The sequence below is a fragment of the Sarcophilus harrisii genome, chromosome 2, assembly GCF_902635505.1.
Source record: "Sarcophilus harrisii chromosome 2, mSarHar1.11, whole genome shotgun sequence".
Taxonomy (NCBI): Eukaryota; Metazoa; Chordata; class Mammalia; order Dasyuromorphia; family Dasyuridae; genus Sarcophilus; species Sarcophilus harrisii.
The window spans coordinates 591,386,775-591,412,112 of record NC_045427.1 but is presented as its reverse complement, the minus strand read 5'-3'; the positions used below and the strand labels follow the sequence as shown (position 1 = coordinate 591,412,112).

General features: G+C 42.1%; 1 protein-coding gene across 3 annotated transcripts in view; it reads left to right on the top strand.

Annotated features, from left to right (window-relative positions):
• CRTAC1 (cartilage acidic protein 1) overlaps positions 1 to 25,338 on the top strand; it is a 183,025-nt gene that overhangs the window by 131,462 nt on the left and 26,225 nt on the right. For all 3 annotated transcript variants that reach the window (XM_031956215.1, XM_031956217.1, XM_031956216.1), the window contains exons 4-7: positions 2,855 to 2,991; positions 8,970 to 9,126; positions 20,927 to 21,061; positions 24,215 to 24,360. In XM_031956215.1, the coding sequence (XP_031812075.1) occupies positions 2,855 to 2,991; positions 8,970 to 9,126; positions 20,927 to 21,061; positions 24,215 to 24,360 (575 nt within the window). The remainder of the gene's footprint in view (positions 1 to 2,854; positions 2,992 to 8,969; positions 9,127 to 20,926; positions 21,062 to 24,214; positions 24,361 to 25,338) is intronic.

The following is a 25,338-nucleotide window of genomic DNA, read 5'->3' as shown; positions in this document are numbered from 1 at the left end:
ACATCCTCTTCCCCATCCTTTTTACCTATCCTGTTGATTTTGTTTATAATATACCCTTCCAGAGACATATTCTACCCATTGGTCTCATCCCTCTAAGTCTGAGAGACAAGACAGAAAGAGACACAGAGAAAGAGAAATAGAGACAGAAACAGAGACACAGAGACAGGTTCAAATTTGCCTCTTTGCATATAATCTCTAATTTACTGTTATATTCTGTGTATACTCCTTCATTGATAATTATAGACAGTTTCCACTATCCTCTCCCTTCCTCCTTAGTTTATAGCCCTTTTTACTAGATTAGCAAAGCGCCAGTCAAATCTGTGTTTACCAATGCTTGCTGGGTAGATTCCACCCCTGATTAGGAACTTGTCATTCTTCCATCTTAAGTTGTGGTCCAAAAATTCAAAACAGAAACCCTCTTCTTAAACAAGCTATTTGTGTCCCAAATCTTCTTCTTTTTAAACCTTTTTTTTTCCCAACTGTAACAGTCATGAGAACACAACCAGCATACTTAAGGCCTTCAATTTCTTGTAGAAAATTTCACCACCTTTATCAATGCTTTTATTTCCTTTGGCAGTTACACGTATGCCCATGTGAGTCACCATGAATAGGTAGTAGTCATTCAGTCTGACAAATCTTAGGAGGTTTTCTGTCACATCCAAGGTACAGGCTCCAGGAAGACAGTAGACCTCTCTGTTATCATCTTGACAAATAGTGGCCTCGGTACCCCTCAGCAACCATGACTACTCAGTCTTATTTTCCCCTGACCTTTACTGGATAATCTCTCACCTGACACTGCCTCTAGGGTCTCATCATTGTTCTTTGGAGAGCAAGCAGCTACTTTTTCAAGACTCCAGCTCCTCCTTCTGAAAAATCTGATATGGTTTCAGGCCTGAGCATCCTGAGCATTAGCTTGAAACTACCCCTGCTACTAGCTCTTGTCAAATCATTTCAAAGTTTAGTAGCAAGTGTCACAGAGCAAGTCACCTTAAAAATTATTGAGTAAAAGAAAAGACTAGAGAGAATGTTAGAGTTCATTTATTCATTTTAAGAATGAAATAACTATGGCTTAGGGGGGGAAAAAACTACTTTCTCAGAGTCATAGAGCCAAAACTAGAATCTAATTCTTATAAGTTCCTGACTAGTGTCCATGTAAACTAAGGATCCCTTGGCCTTGCCATCAGCCCCACTATTGCACCCTGAAAATATCTAGTCTTTTCCTTCTGCCCCAGAATTAAACTTTCTTTTTTTTTTTTTTTTTAACATTACCTCCCTCAACTAGAATGTAAGCCCTTTGAGAGCAGGAACTCTGCCTTTTTCCTATTTCTGTTCTCAGTGCTTGGCACAAAGGAAGTACTTAATAAATGGTTTTGTAAAAAATTCATCCATTCCCTTCATTGGCTTTTCTTCCCAGACTTTCCCATGCTTGTCTACAAAGTGAGAACATTGGTTGTTTTTATTTCAATGATGTTTTAATAAAATAAGAAAAGTGAGAAAGAAGGGTAAAGGGGAAGAATGAGCTTGAACAAGTCAGTAGGTACCACCACTCAAGTTATTGAGCCATTCATGTCTTTGTGGCCCTAGCACTGTTTCTCACAAATAGTAAGTGTTTAATAAATACTATAAATTGAACTGAATTCTTCCTACTTTCCATTAAGGGATTTCCAATTCAAACAGAAAGAGGCCTTGAGGTTGTCCTTAGGGAAATCTTCACCCTAGATTATAAGACTTGGGAAATTATAATAGACAATAAAGGTCATTTGGCTCAACTTCACTTTATAGATATGGAAATTGAGATCCAGGGTGGTTACATGATTTGCCCAATCTCTTACAGACATTAAAAAACAGAGTTGAACCTTGAAAATTGGCCTGCTGATTTTAAATTGTTTTTTCAAAACATATTTCCTGTCTCCTTCCTGCCAGGACCCTTCCCAAATGTCTTTTTAAAAAATTTTCTAAAGAGAAAATGTCCTTTGTGCCACTGAAAAAGAGTCCTCAGCCTTCCTGTTTTCTAGATGCTAGAAGTGATCAATCTCTGCTCAGTGTTGAAGCCCCTCATGTTCTGGATGCATCAACTACCTTTTCTTCTCCCGATTCTGTGGTAAATCTCTGATTTGAGTCATTATTATAGAATAGCTAAACCGAATCACATTTTTTACTTAATTGTTTTTTTTTTTTCCAATTAAATTTTTTTTTCTTTTTCTCCTTCCACTTCCATTCAGGAAAAACAAAACAAAACAAAATTCCTATCTCAAATATTCAAATCAAGTGAAACCAAGTCCCACATTGTCCATTTCCAAAATATATATGCACCACACACACATACACACACACACACACACACACACACACACACACACACCAAGTCTATCCCCTCTCTGTCAGATGGTAGGTAGCATGCATCATTATCAATTCTGGAGAATCATGGCTGGTCACTGCATTGATCTGACTTCTCCAGTCCCTCAAAGATGTTGCTCTTTACAATGTTGTTGTTACATAAATTATGGTCCAGGTTCTGCTCACTTCACTTTGTGTGAGTTCACACAAATCTACCCGTGTTTCCCTGAAACTGTACCCTACATCATTTCTTACAGCACAATAGTATTCTATTAGATTCATGTACTATAATTTGTTAAACCATTCCCCAGTTGTTGGGCATCCTGTTAGAAATAGGTCTGAATTCTTCTCTTCATGGCAGGAGATCATATCCACCCATATCTCAAAATGACATCTTTATACTGGAGGGGAGGGGAGAGTCCTGGTGGGCATCAGGCGGGCAAGCCCTGGCCAGGTGCTGGGCAGTGCCCTTGGACTTTCTGTCAGCTTTGCAAATCCTCTCCCATCCTCTTTCTAGGGGTTGCCACTTACACGGACAAGCTGTTCAAGTTCCGAAATGGCCACTGGGAGGACATCCTGAGTGACGAGGTCAACGTCCGTCGTGGGGTGGCCAGCCGTTTTGCCGGCCGCTCCGTGGCCTGCGTGGACAGGACGGTGAGTTGGAGGAACACCGAGATATATGGTGTGGAAGCTTAAAGGAATAAGATGAGAAGATTAGAATGAAAATGAGAGGCGGAAATGAAAATGGGCTCCACCAGTTAAACAAACCTTCCTTTCCTAGCCTCAGTTGAGTCCAGTGAACACTGGATGTGAACTGGAAGGGACTGGGAGCAGAATTCCCAGAACCCAGACCCCCTGGGGACTAAGAGGAACAGTGAGGGTCTCCCCACTCCGATTCTTGCTATTACCATGCTGGAGCCCCTCTCCAAGTTAGCTCGGCTGCTGTTGCTGCTGCGGGTAAATTCTTAGTGTGGAAGTGATTTATGCCTCCTGTCACCTGCTCCTTCGCTTCTCCCTCTCTACTTTATAAACAGTTATCACTAAATCAGGGGCCCAGCTGCTGCCTGGTCAGCTCTGAATTCAAGGGGTGTTATCCCTGAGGACCCCCACACTCTAGGGGAAAGATTGTTGGGAGGGGGCAGCTTACTTCACAATCAAAATTACACAGAGGGGATTGGGGATTCAGCGTGAAACTTCACAGCAGGGGCCTCTAGGCCCTCAGAAGAGGCAGGTGCCAGGTATAAATATTTATTTCTTAACAAGCTGGTGCTGGGAAGAGGAGCCAAGCTGGGCTGTGAAGCCACATTTAGACTTGACCTGAATCCTTGCCACCTGGACTCCTGCCTGGCACAAGGTGATGGGAAGAGGGGGAGTCATCCCTAGAGCACAGCTTCAAGTCGTGAGGAGAATTGTAGGGAACTGGGAGAGAGAAGTAATAGGGTATGATGTGGAAAGAGCTGATCTTTCTTCTCCTCCTTCAGGGTTTTTCAGCTGGTCCAGGAGAATTGAACTTTAGGGAGAGCTTTCTGGTTTCTGGTGTGTAAAGGTTAATCAAGAAAAAAGGCACGTTTTCTGGCTTAAGAAGGTTATCTGCACACAAATGAATTTAAGCACAAGACAAAGACACAGTTGGAATGCCAAAAAAAAAAATCACCAAAAGCACATTAACATCATGTAGCTAGTCCTTGGCCAGAAGTGTTCACCGCCTCTTTGCCCTCCAGATCACAGATCACAGACCCCCAGACACCTTAAGATTGTCAAGTTTGCAAGATAAAAAGCTCTCTCCTTCCTTCTCCCCCAGCCCATCCTCCTGCATTAACTCTGCCCTAAAGAGAATAATTGCTTTATCTGTCCAAACCTGAGGAATGAAGAAGAGAAACAAGTAAAACATCTAAGTATGAAGGGGAGAAGGTAGGAATGGAAGCCCAAAGTATCCAAAACCTTCAATAAAGAGAGCCAGGGGCACAGTAGTAACTGACATTTGTATGATGCTTTAAGATTTTCAGTGATTTACATATGTTATCTCATTTGAGCTCTGTGCAGATCGGCCCTATAAAATACTGTACTTGGAGAAACAAGTGCAGAATGGGTAAAGTGACTTGGACATAACCAACAAACGGTAAATATCATAGACTGGATTGGAAACCTGATCTGGCGATACTGTACCCAGCACTTATCCCCTGTACCCTCACATAGGTATAATGTAGCCCCCTACCAGCCAGTGCATCTCACATCTGAATGAATACTGTGCTATTCTTCCTTCCCACCTGTTTTCCCCATCACTGACATCTACCAGATGTCACTCTTTAGTGAGAAGGCTATTTGGTGCCTTCTTCTCTGTTCCTGAGGGTCACACAGATAATAAGCAGAGCTAGAATTTGAATTGAGGTCTTTTGACATGCCCGACTGCCCCTTAATGTCACCCCATCTTCACAAAGTTAATCCTAATTTTTTTCATTTTAATCTTTTGTTTTTTGTACTATCACTTCCAGAATCAAATATAAAATTCACTATTTTGTATTTAAAAAACAAACAAACAACTTTTTCTAAGCTGGTCACCTCCTATCTTTCCAGTATTCCTACATTAAGTCTTCAAAATACTCACAGTTGGTAATCTAATAACATCAGCCTCTTGCCATTCCTCACACAAGATATTCTTATTATTTTCTTTGGCTGCCCCCAGTGCCTGAAATGTTATCTCCTGGCCTTCCTCAAATCCTTGCTATAATTCCAACTTCTATAAGAAATTCAGGGCAACTAGATGGTGCAGTGGATAGACTAGCAGGCCTGGAGTGAGGAAAATCTAAGTTCAAATCTGGCCATAGATATTTATTAGCAACATGACCTTGAACAAGTCATTTACCCCATTTACCTCAGTTTCCTTATCTGTAAAATAAACTGGAAAAGGAAATGGCAAATACTACACGGTCTTTGCAAAGAAAACCCCAAATGGAATCAGGAAGACTGAAAGGACAGAAAGCAAAAGACAAGAAGCTTATCCTGTGATCCTTCTTAATATTACTCTTTCCCTCTGCTTATTGCCTCCCATTTTTCCTGTTTCTTATTTGCACATAGTTGTTTGCATTAGACTGTGAACTCTTTGAGATTGTCTTTTGCTATTTTGTTTATCTCTAGCCTTTTCACACATGGCATAGACCCTTAATAAGTGCTTTCATTGACTTGACATGTTCTGTACCTCTTCAAAACTTTTTGCTGTCCTCTTAATTTGAATCAGATCATAGGATTGAGAGCTCTAAGGACCCTTAGCAATCACGTGATTCAATTCCTCCCTCATTTTATAGGTAAAGAAATGGATGCATTGGGAACAGTTGTTGATCTGAAGTCCAAAGAACTGGATTCAAATTCTGGCTCTGCCACTTATTACTCTCATGGCTGGACATGTTACTTAAACTCTTTTGAATTCAGTTTGTTTATCCATAAAATAAGGAACTATGAGATTTTTTTTCACATTCTCAGTCTGTGATCCTATGAGTCTTGGAGAAGTTGTATGATTGCTCAAACAAAACACATAGATAATCAATGACAGAGTTAAAATTTGAACCCATATCTTATAATTCCATTATAAAGTTTCTTGATCACAGATAATCTTTACCACTGGCTCCCTTCTCCCTTAACCAGTCAGTTCCCTATTTCTGTCCATTGTGTAGCCAAAGATTCAGTTTTTGTGCCCCAACTTATATCATTCCTTATATCTGAAATAATTCTTATCCCTAATTTTGCCGCATCATATCTGAAATAACTTTATCCCTATCTCTGCCACATCATATTTCATCTACCTTTCATCTTCTACTAGAAGCTGTCCTTGATCATTAATGCTAATAGTGCCTTATACTTGTATGGCTTTTCCCCCCTTTCAAAGTATATTCACATTCATTGTCCCATATTATCTTTACAATGATTCTATGAAGTATGGAGGCGTTAACAGCATCCCTTTTAAGCCTACATGGTGTAATGAATGAGTATTGGTCTTAAAATGGTGAATATCTGGTAAGAGGAGTACTCAACATCAGTTTGTTAAGAAATAAATATCTGCCTCTGATAGTTATTAGCTATTAGCTATGTGCCACAAGCAAATCATTTAATCCCTCCATGCCTCAGTGATATCTACACTTTCAACTTCATAAAGTTGTGATGAAGCTCAAATGAGATTTTATATACATATAAGTATATCTATATATATATATATATATATATACATGTATAGATATTCATATATAAAGATGATTTTTCAAACTTTAAAGTAATGCATGTGTCGGTTACTATTATTAGTTCTAGTATCACTAGTAGAATATTTGTAATAGTACTAGTACTAGTGGTAGTAATTTTGGGGGAATTATACAATAAGTGGCCCAGAGAAATGAATTGATATGTCAGAGGTCACATAGCTAATTTGTGTCAGAACTAGAATTAGTTCAATCCACCAAGTATTTTAATAGTATTTTATTTTTTCCAATCATATGTAAAGACATTTTTTTTAACATTTTTAAAAAAATTTTGAGTTCCAAATTTTTCTTCCTCCTTCTCCTCCCCTTTTCCTAAAATGGCAACCTATTTTATATAGATTGTATATGTGAAATTATATAAAACATATTTCCATATTAGTCATGTTGTAAAAGAAGAAACAGACCAAAAGGAAAAGAACACAATTTTTTTTTCAAGTGAAAATAATATGTTTCAATCTGAATTCAGATTCCATCAGTTTTTCTCTGGATGTAGACAGCACTTTCCATCATGAGTCTTTTGTAATTGTCTGGGATCATCGGAGTCTTTCATAGTTAACCACCATACCATGTTGCTGCTACTATGTATAATTCAACAAGTATTTAAAGCACCTATTATTTGCCAGTCACTGTTAGATATTGATGATACAAAAACAAAACAAAACAGTCCCTGTCTTCAAGGAGCTTACATTCCAATGGGAGTGGGAAAAAACATATATGCAAATGAATAAATACAAAATATATTCAAAAGAAATACAAAATAATTTGGGAAAAACACTCACAACTAGTGTGATAAGAAAGGCCTCGTGTAGGAATCTTACTTGAGCTAAGTCTCAAAGAGGGCTCGGGTATTCAAGCTCATAACAAAGTAAGAAATCTGGATCCCTTGCTTCTTCAGGTCATGATTTTAGTCCTTTGCTGCAGTCCCTCCAAGCACCAGCAAACACGTGAGCAATCATCTTCTCTTGAAAAGAATTATACCACTCAGGATTTTCTCTCAACAAAAGGGCTAAAATTCATACATGAAATTATTCTATGGCCTGATGCAACAGCCCCCAGATTCTGGGCATGCATTGCCAGATGTAACTATAGGATGCCTCTAAAAGAAACCATTCTTTTTGGCCCATATTACCACTATCCAGACTTTTCTCTGGGAAATCTCGGAATATAGTTCATCTTAATTTCCACAGATGTTGATAAAAAGGATCCTAGCCCAGCTTCTATATGAACATAAGTTCCATACAAGGATTATTATTGCTCTTTCTCTAGATGCTGCTTCATTTCCACAGACCCCTTCTTGTACCCTTATATTGATATGTACTAATTAACTTTATATCCATATCTATCTTTGTTATTTCTTGCTTCTATTGGATTGCAAATTCCCTTGGGAAATGAGCCAGGGATAAATAACCAAATATTGTATATCACCAAAAGATGTTTCAAAAAGGGGCAGGTTGTTCTGGGTGTGAGGAATTCAATACAATTCATTCTTTAGGGACTTAATTAAGCATTTGTTATGAGATTGATGCCCACAGAAAGGTGGGGAAGTCAGCAATAACAATACTTTATCTCCTTTGACCCAGTTTATTTAGTTGTTCATTGTCAAATATTCTTTGAGCTGCTGGCTATGTGAAAGAAGGGCTACTCCCATCAAAATTCTCACCAAATAAAAGAAATGTTATCCTTGTCCAGGAATCAGGAGTAACAGCAGTGGTCATTGTCATGAGAGTATAAAAGAGCAGAAATCTTCAGTAAATCCTGTAAGCAGGATGGCAGTGAGCATGACACATTAAGGACATAATCTCTGCTTCTCCAGAGTTTATATATGGGTTGCTGGAAGAAGAAAATGGGCCCTTTCGCTCCTCCCCTGCTTCATCCATTAGTCACCTTAAAGTGGCTCATGATCGGCTTCCCAGGAGAAACCAGTCTAAAAGATTAGGGTGTAAAAGACATAGTTGGTTGGCTGTGGAGGGGTTGGTGGGTGTATATATATATATATATATATACCTCACACACCCACACTGTCCTATAAGGCCATAAGATGTAGAAGAGATATAGAGATATATAAAGTACATTAGTTGTCCTGAGTTATTATTTTCCTTTTGATAGATCAGCCAATCCACGAATATTTCCTGAGCGTCTCCTATGGCTCTGCTAGGTGCTAGGCAGATGGAGTGAGCTCTGCAGTGGAAGTAGTTTTGAGAGAGATAGAAGTTAAAGATGGAGAATGGATATGCTCTCCCAGGAGAGCCTAGGAGAAAAAGGACAGAGCTTAGTAAAAGGTCCATAGTCACTGACGGAATAAGGGAGAACTGTTTCTTTAGAAAAAGACACAAACAGACCAAGGAGGGAGATCATAAGCCCAGCTCACCCCTTTCTCTTTCATTACAGGGATCTGGCCGCTACTCCATTTACATAGCCAATTATGCCAATGGTAATGTGGGCCCAGATGCCCTCATCGAAATGGATCCAGAGGCCAGTGATCTCTCCAGGGGCATTGTGGCTCTCAGTGATGTGGCTGCGGAAGCTGGGGTCAGCAAATACACAGGTAGGGGTACTAAGGAAAGCAGGGAGGAAAAGAATGGGGTCAGGGAGGGAAAAGGGGACATTAGAGCTAAGAGTATCATACTTGGAGTCGGGAAGACCTGAGTTGAAATCGCATTTCTGAAATGATTATGTGAATGATGATAATAATTGATTAGGGCAATATTGTCCATGGAACTGGGCTCCTACAAAGCTGAATCCCACAAGGTCTGGCCTGTGGCTTGAAGAAGAAAAATATGGATTTGAATCTCTCATCCCATGTAAATAAGAGAGGAAGAATGAGGGCCATAGGGAGGGGCCTTTACCCCTTTTCTTATCAGCAGAAGATATTTCCAACTATTTCTCAAAAAAAAAAAAAAAAACCAACCCAAGGATTTCTAGTAGGCCCTGGGGAACCCCAACGAGCATTGGCTATAGGGGGAGGGGATCATCAGGGGAAGGATGAAGTGTGACTCTCCTTCCTCTAAAAGGCCCCAATTGAATCTCAAATGATAGGTGAACAGGTTCTGTAGGAGAAAGCCACACAAAAAGCTAAGGTTTAAAATATCTCTTATGGCCAAACAGCAGATGAAGTTATTTATTTACACATAAGCAGCCAGGAATTGAGTGCTAAATCCCTGAGCTTCAGCTAAGCTCTGTCTTTGATAACTGGGGTTCAAATAATTGTGTTTTCATTTCAAATCTTTGTTTTTGCCTCCTAAAGTAAACACCCCAACACTTTGGGATATAGTGGACCTACTAGGCAGAGTCATTGACAAGTGAGTTTCTTTTTTCTTTCTTTCTTTTTTTTTTTTTTGTAAAGAGGAAGATCTTTTTTTTAATTCAACATAGTTGCTGACTAAATCCCTGCTACTTCCTACTGCATAGCTGATCATCAGTCTCTACCCAAGTTGTAATCCAGCAGTCAGTCATCAGCCATGTATTAATGACTTACTATATAAGTAATACAAATAAAAGCAAAAAGTAAGACAGTACCTGGCTTCAAATATCTGATATTCTAATGAGGGAATATAACACATAAGAGGAAACTGAGGTGGGAGACTTGGTAACTGGGGGATGGGGGGAAAGGGTATGATAGAATAAGTCCAGAGTCTAGTCTGGAGAAGAAGGAGAAGGATGGTCCAGGTGCCCTCTTTCAATGGAGGTTCTGGGAAGAGCCACCTGATCAGAGGTGGAGACTTCAGGGATGGAAGTCCCTTCCAATGCATGAATTCCAAGCTTGGAGTGAGTTTCAAGGACAAAGTGATTTCTGGGGCATGATAAAGAAAGACCAGAATATAGCGCAAATAGAAATTGGGTGCCCAAACCTAATAGGTCAAAACTCTAAACAGCTAATTATACTAACCAGCCAAACTAGAATCAATCTAGACTTTAAAAACAAAATCTCTTATTAGAAACACTCCCATTTATACCTTTCAAATTGTATTACAACATCTTTGGAGGCATCATGGTGTAAGGATTAGAGCACGGGACTTGGATTTTGGAAGCAGATTTGGATCCTGCCTCGGACACTCCCTAGATAATGTTCTGAGATACAGCAGGCTGGTTAAACCTATAAATTATAGGTAGATTGTGGATGGCTTCTTAATTAGTTTCCCTACTGATCTATCCCTTCTTTTAATATATTCTCTACTCAATTGCTGAAGTGATTTTCCTAAAGCATAGATCTGACTAAACTCTCCTGCTCAATAACCTCCAGTGGCTCCCTGTTAACTCTAGGATCAAATGTCAATTCCTCTGTTTAGCAATGAAAGCCCATAACAATTGGACTCCAACCTATTTTTTTTTAGACAATCTTATTTTACACTACTCTCCTTCATTTATGCTAGCCATTTTATTGTTCTCTATAAATGATCCCTGGGAAACAGATAAGGGTGTCAAACTCAAAAAAAATTATTCCTGCAGACTGCATATTGATTTAAAAAACAACAAATTAGCATTAGTTATGTTGTGTTATTATTTATTTAACTATGTCCCACTTTTAATCTTGTCTCAATGGATACAACTCTGGACTTGGAGTCAGAAAATTTTGGGTTCAAGCCTAGCCTCAGACTTTAACTGTGAGTCCCTGATGTATTGATATATATATCACAGAGTTGTTCTGAGAATCAAATGAGAGATCACATGTAGAACATTGTGTTCTCTTCTTACTTCATCTTTTAGATTCCTTAGTTTCCTTAAGTACCACCATATCTATATGAAACCCTTCCTGATGTTCCCATCTGCTAAAGCCTTCCCCACAAAAATTTACTTTGCATGGATTCATAAATGTGCATATTATCTCCCCCATCAGAAAGTAAGCTTCTTGAGGGGAAGCCCTATTTCCCCAGTCTCCCTAACCAGACACATATCAATTAAGATGCTGTAAATGGAGGGAGCATCAAACAATAATAAAATCATTGGCCCTTCACAAACATGGAAAATACAGACTCATTAAATCTAACTTCCCAAAGTCTAGAACCATGAGATATCATCTTGTCTATCCCCTGCCTCTAAGCATCTAGGAGTCTGTCGTATTTCTAAAGCTTTCCAAGAGAAAGAGATATCAGTGCTTCCCAAGGTGGTGGTTATGTCTTCATTATCCGTATTTCCACCTCAGTAAAAGGGGGAAGATTAATTCCAACTGAGCTGACAAAGTTTTCGAGGACAAACTTGCTAACAAATGACTAGTGAATAAAGGACTTTGCAAATCTAAAGCGCCACGAGCATGCCCAGAGATTCACGTGGGGATGCTCTGCAGGAAGGCTGTGTCGGTAATAAACCATATTTTCCTGAGAAGGAAAAAAAATCTCCACAAACATGCAGAAGCATCAGCCCAACACTGAACAGTCAATTTTTCTGAATAGCTCCCAGTTCTGAGCACAGGCCTGGCTTAGCCATTTAAGTGACTTGATCTGCAAGAATGGCTGGAAAATGATGAGACTGCCAGGGGTTGGGGATGGATTATAGGACGGGCTATTCATAGAAGGCTCTGATAAAAGAATAAAGATCCCTGACACTCGGATCTGAAAGGAACCTTAGAGATCATCCAGTCCAACAGTCCAATATTCTGATTTTGCAAAGGAGGAAACTGAAGGCCAGAGAATTAAAATTATGGAGGAGGGAATTGCAAGGGGGGGGGGGCACAGCTTATTATCAGTGGACCTGGGACTAAAAACTAGGTCTTCCAGATTGGAAGCCTTCCGGTAATGCTATGGCTTCCCTTCTAATAAAGAAGATTGGAGTAATTAAGAATAGGAATTTTTTAAAAGGAAAAAAAAAAAGGAACAAATTTCCTTAGATGGGTTTGAATTGAATGGGTTGGTCTTGCTTTTAAGAGGTTTGGAAAGTCAGGAATCAGGGGAACTAATAAGTTCTAGGAAGGCTGAAATATATCTGTGAGAGAGCCTAGAGGGGGTCTTTGCAATGGAGGCTGCACTGGCATGGATGAGCTAGATGTGAGGAGGATGCTCTATCCAGCCTCAGAAAGGCACAGAAAAAAAAAGAGGGGAATCTGGGGCTATCCACAGGAAATGTTAACTGTTGCTTTATAATTCCTCAAAATAATTTGGCTATAAAGAACCTATTAAGCCTCAAGAATTTTCCTTCTCTCAGCCCATATTTCCCAAAATCATCATTGCTCCCCCTCAACAGCTCTCCCCTATGACCTTCCTCATGACCCTATCTCTAGACTACTGAGAAGGGGAGAGGGTAGAAGGCTACATCTCAGATTTCCTCCATTTCCTTTTCCACTTGAAGATGACACTTATTTCCCTTGAAGTACAGGGATTTCTGGCAGTGGGGTGCCACAGGTGCAGATTTTAAGGGGACCATGGCCATTAGGATAGGAGTAAAGTTTTGATGGAATACTTTGGAACATCTGACTACAGCAAATAGCCTCCCCAATAAGCTCCAAGAATGGGAAATGAGATAGAGAATCGTCTGTGGGATTTAAATTTTTTCTTTAGGATTTTACTAGAGGCCCTGAGGAGTTAAAGATGGCGTCATCCATGCTGTGATAAGACCCCTGAGCTGGTAGTCTTGGGAGGAAGCAGGCCATGAGCTCCCAGAGTTCCCAGTCCGGCACAGGGGCCCCAAAGAGTCAGGGAGGGACATGTGTCCAGTTACCTGCCCTCCCCTCCCCCATTGCAGGGGGTCTGCAACATCTGGAAGTGAAATGTCTCCCTGCCCCTCAGGTGATAGAGATAGAAGTAGAGGACATTGTGGAGCTCCTCAGGACTCGGTCAGGGCCTTAAGTAATCTGATTGAGGGCATCCAGCCCTTTGGGGATCACTGATCACCCTCTGTCAAAGCTCTCCTGGGGTGGGGGTAGGGCAGAGCCTCTCCAGACACAGCCAGGCTGTCTATGGCCACACCGTTGGCACACAGTGCCATCTAGTGGCTCTGCAGCCTACTCTTGAGGGACTGGCATGCCCTGGGGAGGGAGCGTTTGTCCCCTAGCTAAGAGAGCCCAGAGGCCGTGGGCGAGGAAGGGTCTTCCTGGGCTCCCTACCCACCCGGAAGGCCAGAAGGCAGCTCCCGGGCACGGGGGAGAAAGGGAGCCCCACGGCCACCCGGGAGCCACTTGGGACCCCGTCTCCCACTCCCCGAGCCAATGGCTTTCTCCTCCCAGCAGACCCAGCCTTTCCCATGTCTGCCCAAACTTCTCCCCTGTGCCTATCCCCGAATCCTCCTTCCACTGGGCTCGGACCATTTAGGGAGCATCTGCCCTGGGTGGAAGGTGGTGATTAAAGGAACCTTAAAGGAAATTTAGAAAGAAAATGAAAGTGGATTTATGGTATTGGGTGGGGAGTTTTGCCGCTGGCTGGGAGCAGGGCTGAACAAAGGAGAGGGCAGATCTGATTTATAGGAAGTCATTATTGGAAGAGACGGAGATGCACAGAGCCCAGCTGGGGCCTCCCTGCCGCTCTGTTATCAGTGTCACTCCAGAGGGGTGACCAAGGACAGCGGCTCTAGGAGCCCGGAGCATCCTCGGGCAGTCCCTTCAGCAGGGAGGCAGCAGGCTCTCGTAAGGGGTTGTCCCCAAGTTCTCTTTAACCCCTTCCTTCCCTCCTCTTGCCCACCCCCCACAGGAGCTACACGATTGGAGCATCATCAGCTTCAGAGCCTGAAAAGGGACCTTGGGGAGTATCTGTCTCCCCGACTAGCCTCTTCATCTTACTGAGACCCGTTGAAGTTAGGCACCTTGCTCAGGGTCGCTCAGCTAATGAGTCACAGGCCCTTTGGGATAGGCTGCCTTCTTGCATATAGATTTAGGAATCGCCCCTCCCTCTTGTTGCATTGGCTAAGGAAAAATGATAAATATGTAACGCTCACCTCGCTTTTTCCTCACTGTCTTATAGACACATGCTGCAGAGAAAGGATGGATGGGAGAGATAGGTAACATTTTTTCTCCTAGGGAGCTGTTTTGCCTCCCAGGGCTAGAGTCAAAGGGAATATCCTGGCTATAGAGACATCTCCAGCCCCTACCCAGCCTCTAGGATGGGGACAGAAGGGGATTCAGATATCCTAGCACAAGCAGGTTATTTTTCTGCCTTGGGAAAGCTAAGATGAAGCTGAGAGGTTGTTATTCTCTCTGTTCTTTTCTTAGCATCTCTTCTCTCCCTTCCCCAGTTTTTCCCAGTACCATTTACTTTTCCTTTCATGATCTTTTTTAGTTCTCTAGTCTTGGACTCTTTCAAGGTCATTTTTTTGTTTTTCTAGGAACCCTGCTTGTTAATCCCAGAAGATCAAATTATCTAGATAAGTAGGCTTCCTCTAACACAGAAGGGTTCTTCAATGGGGTCAAGATCTGAATACTCCCAGATTCCGAATACTCTTATCATGTTGAATTCCTTTTGAAGACTGCTATAGTTCCTGACCATTTAAGCACCATAGTACTTAGTAAATAAGCATTTGCTATGTACCAGGTATTGTGTAGTGGTTTTTTAAATGCTAAGAATATAAATACAAGCACAAAAAAAGTCCCTGAAGAGCTTACATTTGAATGGGGGAAAAACCCATAAAATGAAGTTAAAGAGGGGTACATGGGTATATCTTTGAGAAGTTGAGAATGCCACATGGTGAGAAATGAAATCCCAGATAACCTGGACACCCTATCTACATAGGTTCTGTTGGAAATCACCTAATCAGAGCAAGATCACAAGGGATGAAGGTGGGAACTCTAGGGTTGGTATGATCTTCCAAGATGAAGAAGTTTCTGAGCCATGGTATGGACTGAAGAGCAGACTGAAATTAAAGAAAAATGAATCCCAATTATTGATGCAGCTTCATTGAACCCTCATTATTGTCCCTTAATCTTTCCTCCTTCCTTTTCAATTCACCTCTCCCATCCAAGGGTTGGGGTTTAAGTTCCCAGAATTGTCCCAGATATTCCCCCTCTGTACCCTTTAGTTCTTTATGTTGAGAATTTAAAAAAAAAAAAAAAACCTATTCCTAGATTGGATTGCTTTTGTCTTACCAGAATGTAAATAATTAGATGCTCTATGTTATATAGGAATCAATGACTTATAATTTTGGAAAGAAGAATAGAGATTACCTTCTCTACCTCTTACATAGTCAGGGCATGAATTCTTCCCACAACATCCTTTAAAAGTAACCATACAAGTTCTGCCTAAAAACTTTCAGTGACAATAAATTCACTGCCTTACCAGATAATTCCTTCCTTGGTTGGTTGGCTAAATGATCAAACTCTTTTCCTTATATTGAACTGAATTCTCATCTCCCATAACTTCCACCCAGGCAGGCCAATTTTTATAGATGAATAGTGGTAGAAACCCTTAACATCATCTTGTCTACAGATTGGATTGAGTGCTGAACACGGAGTCAGGAAGGCTTAAGGCCGAATCCTGTATCCCACTCACTTAACACCTCTGTGCCTCAGTTTTCCCATATTCTATAAAGTGTGGACTTGTTTACTTCTAAGGCCCTTTGCAGCTCTAAATCTTTGCTCCTGAAATCCTTTCATTTTACGAAGGAGTCAAAGTCCCTCAGGGTCCCATTCATGGTCATACAGTATACAACTGACAGTTGTACACTGACAGTGTACAGGAATCAGGGTTTCTTAGACACTAAGATCAGGCTCTTCCCATGACATCAAAATGCCTTTCCTTTTAGATCCACACAATATTGTATTCTTTGGAATAAGTCTTCAGATATTCCACAGCGCCATAGATTTAGAATAGGAAGGTTCTTAGAGACCATCTAGTCTGAGTCCCTCATTTTCCTGATAGGGAAATTGAAAACAGACATCATTTTCCCTTCCCCCTCCTCCGCCAAGTCTCATCTTCTCAGCTAAATGTCCTTTATTCCTTTATTCAATTCTCATATGGCACATTTTCAAGAGCTCTACCCATCCTGGATGCCCTACTCCGAACAAAATCCATTGTGTTGACATTCCTCTTGCACTGGATCCCACAGAATTGAGCAAAGTATTCTTAATGGTGAATGAACCCCTCCCCAATGTGGTATGGGGTTGAAAGAGCAGAAGAATATCAAGTTCCTGGGAAAATCACAATGCCCCTTAGCCTTTGGGCTATTGGTGCTAGATAGAGCAGAAGGATGGGCAAGAGCAGTGACAATTATCTGTGTTTCTGCCCCAATATCTCTCTGAACCACAGTAGCCCTGATGTCAAAGCCTTACCCCCACCCCGCAGTAGACTTGGCCCAGGCAGGGGAGCTTCCAGCTTCTCAGTCCCAGAATAATCTCCTTTTGAAGTTTTGAGGCAGCTTTAGGATGAATACAAAAAGCATTACTTTACACCACAGGTCATGTTCTTATTGTTATTCAATCATTTCAACCCCATCTCCATGACCCCATTTAAGCTTTTCCTGGCAAAGATACCAAAGTGGTTTACTGACTCCTTCTCCAACTCATTTATAGATTTGGAAACTGAGGTATAGGTCATAGTTTTGCAGAATTCATTTGTCCAAGAAGGTAGCCAAAAAGAACAATAGTATCTTTTAGGGAGATTGTGACAGTTGTGTGATGATTCCTAGAAAACTCCATGAAAACTCCTAGTTTTCTAACAAGAGTTAACAATGTTCTAGAACATAGAACATTAAAACTAGAAAGGGGTTTTGAGATAATCTCCAGTAGTTCTTATTTTGGAGCCAGTGAACTGTTGTTTTTTTTTTTAATTTTTTTGATAACTATTTGAGTATCGTTGATTTCCTTTGTAATCCTGTGTATTTTACTTTTTGCACTTAAAAAGCTAATTCTGAGAAGAGGTTCCTAAGCTTCACCAGACTGCCAAAGGGGTCTGAGACACTGTACCCCTAATCTTGTTCCACACTCTCATTTTAGAAATGGGAAGCCCAGTCATTCCTTCTTCCCCCGCTAGTAGACCACCATTGCTTTAATAGCTCTCTATGGATCTGTCATCTATGGACTTATTAAACCCCAGGAGCATGTGACAGTTAGTTAGCAGGAGATGCAGATCGATGTGAAGGAAGATGAAGAAAAAAAATCTGGTTAAAGATTTTGGTGGATAAGAGCTTCTTGCCATTGTTGAGGCAGGAAGAACAAGTTTAAGGATGTACCTCAGACCGGTGGATACCAACTTGAAGTGAACTCAAATATTAGTACTGGCAAATACGGACCTTCCTGCTGAGATGGCAGAAAAGCGGCCACCGAGACCCAGATGCCCACTGTACAGAATTTATGCAGCCAGCTTCCGCAGGCTGATGCAGATGCTGGAGAGGACAGTCTCATGGATGTGACGCTCACCTGCTCCCGGCTGGAGTGGCAAACTTGCCAAAGAGCCAGTGTGGGTAACATCTCTGTTATGGTCCTGTTGCCATGGCAATAAATTGTCACTAATTAGTAGTTTGGTTACCATGGCAATTTCTAGTAATTACAGGTTACAAATGGTGCAAGGCTTCAACCCAACCCAATTAGTTAATTAGAAAGATTTAGAATTTTGTCCAAAAGGGAAATAGCCTGCTTCGCAGAAAATGAAGAGAATGTGTCACAGCTTGGGGCCAGAGGCAGAGGGGAAATTGGAAGATGCCAGAAACTAGGGGAAATAATGGATTTTTCTCTGTGGTTAGTCCCTGGGCAGCACTGACATTGCAAAGGGACATGACCCAGGCTAAGACCTCACCTCTGATATTCAGGCATTGGGTCTGACCGAGGTAGTCTGGGCAAGAAACAAAGCCCCTTAGCGTCCACCATTTCTGCTGGAGGAGGCAGACCTTTGCTGTTACAGATCTAGAAAAGGAAAGCCTAAAACCTTTGTGTTTGCCAAATTATCCGGTACTACTCTATACTACAGCCTCTGTGATTAGGAAATTGGTGCTTACCTGTTAAAGGCTCTCCATGAGAGCAGCATGAACTTCTGTGTTGCTTGGCCCATCCTTAAAGGTTTAATTAGATTATCAGTGAGAAATCAAAAGGCACGGGGCCTAGAATGTTAATGAAGAGCCTGTGATGAGCATTAGACCCTGCAGTCCCAGGTGGCCCTGACACCCTCATCCACGTGGGCAGCCTGTATAAGTGCTATTTTCAAAGACGAAGGATGCGTCTGTTCTTTCCTCCGGGGACATCTTCCCAGACATCTGGAACTGGGAGTGTCTCCATCTCAAATTAGCAAAGTGACCTAAAGCTAGTTGTTTCCCCATCTGGAGGGGATGAGTTGTGATCTGTCACTTCACATCAGCAGGTGCCCTGAGCTCTGGTTTATAATGCAATCGGCCCCTGGAAAGGTGAACCCAAGACAAGGCATTGTGGTTCTGCTCTGGATCGGATTCCCCGATCGTGCCCGTGGTGCTCCCATGAAGCAATGGGGGCAGCATGAGGGGTGGGAGCAGGAGCCCAGCTTGTGTTCGTTCGAACAGTTTGCCAAGTCATTTTGCAATTTTCATAATTACATCATTTTTCACATCTGGGATGGTTTCAACTCAATCCTTTGTGGAGAAATACATGGATTAAATTAGAGATTTTTAACCTTTTTTGGGTCATGGATTTCTATGGCAGTCTGATGAAGCTTTTTCTCAAACTTTTCTGAGAAAATGGTTTTTAATGCACAAAATAAAATAAATAGGATTACAAAGGAACCCAATTGTATTGAATGTAGTTATAAAAAATGTTTTTTTACAAGAGTTCACAGATCCTAAATTTTGTACTCTTGGATTACATTATTTTCCATGTCTTCATGATTCTATGACTTGCCCAGATTCACCCAGCCTTATAGGGACAGAGCAGAACTTAAGACCCACAGTAATTACCCTGGGGGACACGTGTTTCTCCTTCCTTGGAAAGTAGACATGGAATCATGGAATGTTAGAGCCGGAAGGTACCTTAGAGATCCTGGAAACTTACTGCAGGTGAGAAGACGGGAAGATTAAATGATTTTGTTCTTATTCTCCAGCTCCTTAGGTTTAGGTGTCTGTCCCTTGCTCAGCACTGAGTGTTACGGTGATCAAGGGGAGAAAACATTCACACATGCATTCATTTCTCCCAATGTCACTTCCTAGGCTTTTTCCACAGAGGCTTGGGGGAAAATAACCAATTAGAGAAAATCTCATTGCTGGGTCTTAATAAATTCATAGATCTATAGGAAACTTCAAAGACCACCCCATCCAATCCCCTTATTTTATAAATGAGGAAACTGAGATTCAGAGATATTAAGTGGTGCAACCCTAAGGTCACACAGGTAACAAGTAGGATTTGAACTCTACTCCTCTGATCCCAAAGACAGAGCTCTTTCCTCTGAACCATGCTGCCTCTATGCTGGAGCTGTCAAGAAGCTTCCTTCCATCTCCCTGACTCCAAGCTGTGGGTGGGTTTCCCAATGAAATGTTGGAAGTCTTGAGTCAACCAGAGTTTATGAGCATTTATATCAGTCAGTTGATTAATCAAGAAGCACTTAGGTACCATCTGCCACGCACTGTGTTAAACCCTTCTGCAGGCACAAAGTGAGCCAGGATGCTGTACTAGGCACAGGAGAAAAATACAAGAGAGAGACTATTCTTGCCCTCAGGGAACTTATGTTCTTATGGAGAGAAACAGCAATGACATATACAAATATGATATATAGATATATGTGTGTGTATTTATATATATATATATATTTGAGAGGGGGAAAGAGAGAGTGACAGAGACAGAGACTGAGACACACACAGAAACACAGAGTCAGAGACAGAGAGAGAGAAGGAGAGGGAGAAAATATAGAGTACACACACACACACATACACAAAGAGACTGGGAGGAGTGGGGTCTGGTTGGCAAGAGCATCCACATCTGGGGGAGTGGAGTGGAAACAGAAGATGCCTTTATAGACAAGGGCACTCCATCTGAGCTTTGTAGGAAATAGATCTAAGAGACAGTGTGGAGGGAGAGCCTTCCCATAGGAAAGTTCTCATGTGCACAGTCAAGGAGAGTATCGATGGGACATCTTGCAGGGGGAGCATCAAGCAATACTTTCTGGGACAGGAATAGGACAGGAATATGGAGTCCAGACTGATGGGAGACCAGGATGGAAAGACAGCTTGGGGCCAGATTGTGAAGGACTTTCAATGGCTAACAGTAGAGTGGTTTATTTTTTCCTACAGACAACAGGGAGACTGAAGCTTCTTGAAGCATTGTCAAACATGTGCTTTGGGAATTGCCGTTTCTCTGATTACTGTGCAGAGTTAGAATGGACAGAGGGACTAGATCAGAATCCAGGAGAGCAGTTTCTAGGCTGTTGCAATAATGGCACAGATCTGACTTGGGGGGGAATGGCAGTTTCCCTGATAACATCACCCTCTCCCGGGGAGACAGGCTGGTCTCCCCTGACTTTGCCTACGGTGCTCTCTTCCAGGGGGCCGAGGAGTCAGCGTGGGCCCCATTCTCAGCAGCAGTGCCTCAGACATCTTCTGCGACAATGAGAATGGACCCAATTTCCTCTTCCACAACCAGGGGGATGGCACCTTCATAGATGTGGCCGCCAGCACTGGTGAGTGTGTTCTACTCAGCCCCATGTCATCGGGTGAAGGGGCCAATGTTCACCAGTCCCCATGGCTCAGCTGTTTCTCTGAAATTTCTTAGATGCCCCAGGCAGTTTTCAGTGAGTCATTTCAATTCATCAAGCATTTATTTTATATCTACCGGGTGCACTCCACACTAAAGACACTGAACTTTAGATGAGACAGTCTTTGTACCCCTAAAACTTATATGTGGACATCCCCAATGCCTTCTTTGAGTTCTTGAATTTCTCCTCAGTTCTGGTCACCACTTCCCTAGTTCTTTCTCCCTTAGCTCATCCCACATGCTTTTCAAACCAACATTCTCATCGAATCCAGGTCTCCATTCCTCTCCAATCATCTCTCTGTTCTGCATGAACCTTTTTCAGATTCCATCCAACTTCCATTGCCCTCGTCCTCCCAAACCACCTTGTATTTAACCACTTCATATTTCTTTGTATTTGTTCTCTATATGTAATCTGATATGTTCCAGTCCTTATTCACTTACATACTTGTCTCCCGCTTTATAACAAACACACTGTTTCATTATTGGTATTAGTGTCCATAGGCTCTAACACAGTATTCCTGGGACATGGAAAGCATATTAAAAATGCTTATTATTTGATTGATCACCCTTCCAACGACTCCTCCTAATCCTGATTCACTCACATACCACTCCTTCCTGTAGCGTTCCTATGAATGAAAGTAGCATCCTGATGTGCAGGTTCACCTCCTTCTCGGACACAGGTCATCTAGGAAGGTCTCTGACCTGGGATGATGAAATTAGAGCAGGCAGACAGAGCCAACCCCCTAAAGACAGGAAAATATCCTCTCACAGAACTACCAATTTCAGTCATTGTTTTCTGCCTGAAACCCCTTGGCAGAAACCCAGTCTGGTTGGGACCCAGCCAATATCCTGACCTTCGCCCTTCCCCTCCTTTATTTGTGGGTCTTGAACAAACCTAAGCTCAAAGGTGAGTTCCCTGACCTCCCACCAAGTGTGCCTTTCTCATTGCCAAGTTCCATTTTTGACACTTCTCTGGCAGCTAATTTTTTATCACCAAAAAATCATAAAAGTTAAAAAAACATTAAAAAAAATAAAAAAGCACCTGAAAACCTGAGGATCTGATAAGGTGCTAAAGAGATGGAAACAGAGGTGAGTGAAGAAGTTGGAACAGAGAGTGGGTATCAGGCGGGGAGGAGAGAAGAGAGGTGCTAGTCCCATAATTGAAAGTCAGAATGATTGTAGGGGTTTAACAAGACATGTCAAGAGGGCATTCATCACCCAAACAGATGCTGCAGTGAAATGCGGCTCTGGCACCTATTATTCCCGTGAAAGGGAACCGTCTCCTTGTCAAGGTGCCTCGTAGATAGGAGAGAAATGGGCCAACACAGAAGGCCACAGACATTTGGGGCTGGGAAGTTTCAGTGGAAAATTGATGGCATATTAGTCCTGGAAGCTGCTGAATTTGACCCCCATTACCTTCCAAATCAGTAACTTCTAGGTCTGGCTCAGCCTCCCTGTGTTCCCCAAACTCTGCTCTTTCCTTTCCTCTGAAAGCTATTAGCTTTCCAAATGTTTGACTGCTCAATCCTTGTTGTGAACTGCTGCTGAATAGTTGAGGTCTATTTCAGTTTTAAACAGGGTTTCATGGAAGAATCGGTTGAGCCCAATCAATGCTGAAAGCAATAGTCCATTTTATTTGGCTCATTCAAGGGGATGCCTTGTACTTAACTGGCTACCTCTGGGAAATACACAGGGGGAGCAAGGGCTAGGACTGCACCTTCCGAACTTGAGCTGACCGTTTCTATCCAGGATAACCCCACCAGCCTCCTATGCAGAGGCTAGCACTTACAAAATATAAAACCAGAAAAGGAATACAGGCAGAGATGTTGTCTGATAGCCTTGCAGGGTGTAATAGGAGAAAGGACGTCCACAATAATTTCAACAGAGTACTGACTTGGTAAAAAATTATATCAAATCCTTATTGGGACTCCAGAATCCATCCTCACGCCATTCATCAGGACACCTTCATGATCAGGATGATTCAGGTGCTTTATAGAGAGGCACAGGGGACCTAGTCCGGCAAGCCCGATTGCTTTATCACCTTTGATGCCACAGGCAAGTACCAATCACGTTTTCTAGACTGGAAACTGAAATAGAAAATCCTGATATGGGGAGTACCAAAAAAAGGGAGAGCAGGGGGAAGGGGCTACACCCAGAACATAGATTGTCAGAACACAATGACTTCTCTAGACTACAAAAGACCCCGACTACGCTACAGATGGATTAGAGGGAATGTTGCTTTCCTAGCCTTTCATATAGAGGGCCAATGGGTTATACCATAGGAGTCAGTCCCAGCCTAGGTGCAGTCCGTCTTAGCACCCTTTTCTAGCTGGCATTGCCTGCCCTATAGATATCTTAAATATCTTATGCCCTTAGATATCTCCAGTTAAGTCTCCAAGCCTTCCCTTGAACATGATAAAGAAAATGGCCTGCTGCTTTTAGTATTCACTGGGGATCATCTAATTTCTGCCTTGTGATCCTTTAGCTGTGCCCTCCTGACACCATTATCCTGTCCCCAAACATTAAATCCTGAGGAGTGGGAAAAGAAAAGCCTGGAAGGTAGTGGTTTTGGAAGCTGGCAGCCTCTACTCATACCAGTCTCTACTCAGCTCTACCAAAGCCTTTAGGAAATGTGCGCTTGTAAGGGGCTTATTGAGAGGTCTGGTCCTTCCTGCTGGACGAGCTCCACCTCCAGCTAGGACAGACATATGCATTCTTACACATCAGAAGATGTAGGTTCATATTCAAACTGGGCTACTTCTTAGGCAATCCTTAGTCAATCAGTCAACAAAATTAAATACTGTGCCAGGTGCTATGCTAGGCATTGGAGAGACAAAGAGACAAACCTCTCCTTAGTGTGTAAGGGGTTGGGGTTGGAGGAGATAATTGCTAAAAATCCCCTCTGATCCAATAAAAAGATCTGTCTGATAATCTATACTGTAAAAAGTAAAATAAAATAAAATGATTATATTACCCAGGGATATGAAAAAAAAAATCTTATGTCTGAACCTCTGAGCAACAAGGAGTCCCGGGCACTGCCCAGTAGGAATCTCTGCTCATCCTATCTCCGGTGTTCCAGGTGTGGATGATCCACAGCAACATGGGCGTGGGATAGCCCTGGCCGACTTCAACAGGGATGGCAAGGTAGATATAGTCTACGGCAACTGGAATGGCCCCCACCGCCTGTACCTGCAGATGACCACTCATGGGAAGGTCCGCTTCCGGGTAAGCGGGTTGGGGCTCCTCTCTCTTTCCTTCCCTCCCTCCCTTCCTTCGAAACAGAGTGGGCCCCGGGACAGAATCGTGGTGTGACGGGCGGCTGGTGGCTCAGTGGATAGGACACCGGGCCTGGAGTCAGGAAGACTCTCCCTCATGATCGCAAAACCAGGGACACTGGATGAGTCACTAAGGAAATGGTAAATCACTCCAGTATCTTTGCCAAGAAAATCCAAATGGGGTCATGAAGAGTCAGACTGAACAACAACAAGGAGATTTGGGTTGGAATTTCCACTTTGCCGCTTCCCATCTGAGTGATTTTGGGCAAATCTTTGCCCATCAGTCTGCTCATCTTTCAAATGAAGGGAGGGAGGATTGAAGCTAGGAGCCAAAGCAAAGAAAATGCACTTCTCCCTTTTACTTGCAGAAAAGCAAGAAATAGAATACTGTATCTACTCTCAGTTGTATCTATGTGTTGGTTGCTTTGCTGAACTGACTTTTTCTTCTCTGTTACTCTTTTGTTACAAGGGAACAAAATAACATATGTAAGGCACTTTGCAAACCATAAAGTGCTATATAAATTTAGTTACTATTATTATTACTGCTACTACTAATAATAATGCTGGATACAGGAGGTAGGGAGGGTTATATTTTTGGAAATGAATTTAATTCACATGATATAAAAACAGAAGGCATCATTAAAATTTTTTTAAATAAAATTATAATATATCAGGGAATTTCCCTACAGCTATAAAAAAAAAAAAATAAGGAATTTGGATGAGATAATGTTTAAGCTCTCATCTAGATCCTGATTCTAGGAGCTTCTCTATTAGAAGATGCTGACAATCCCTTCCACACCCACTCCCACCACAGGGAAAATAAGGCCTGGCAGTTCTCCCAAGCCCATTGACAGCTTCAGTTTAGATAATGATCAGTGGGAAACAACCGGCCCTCCGGCCCTCTCTGGCTCCATGGCAAGGCCACAAA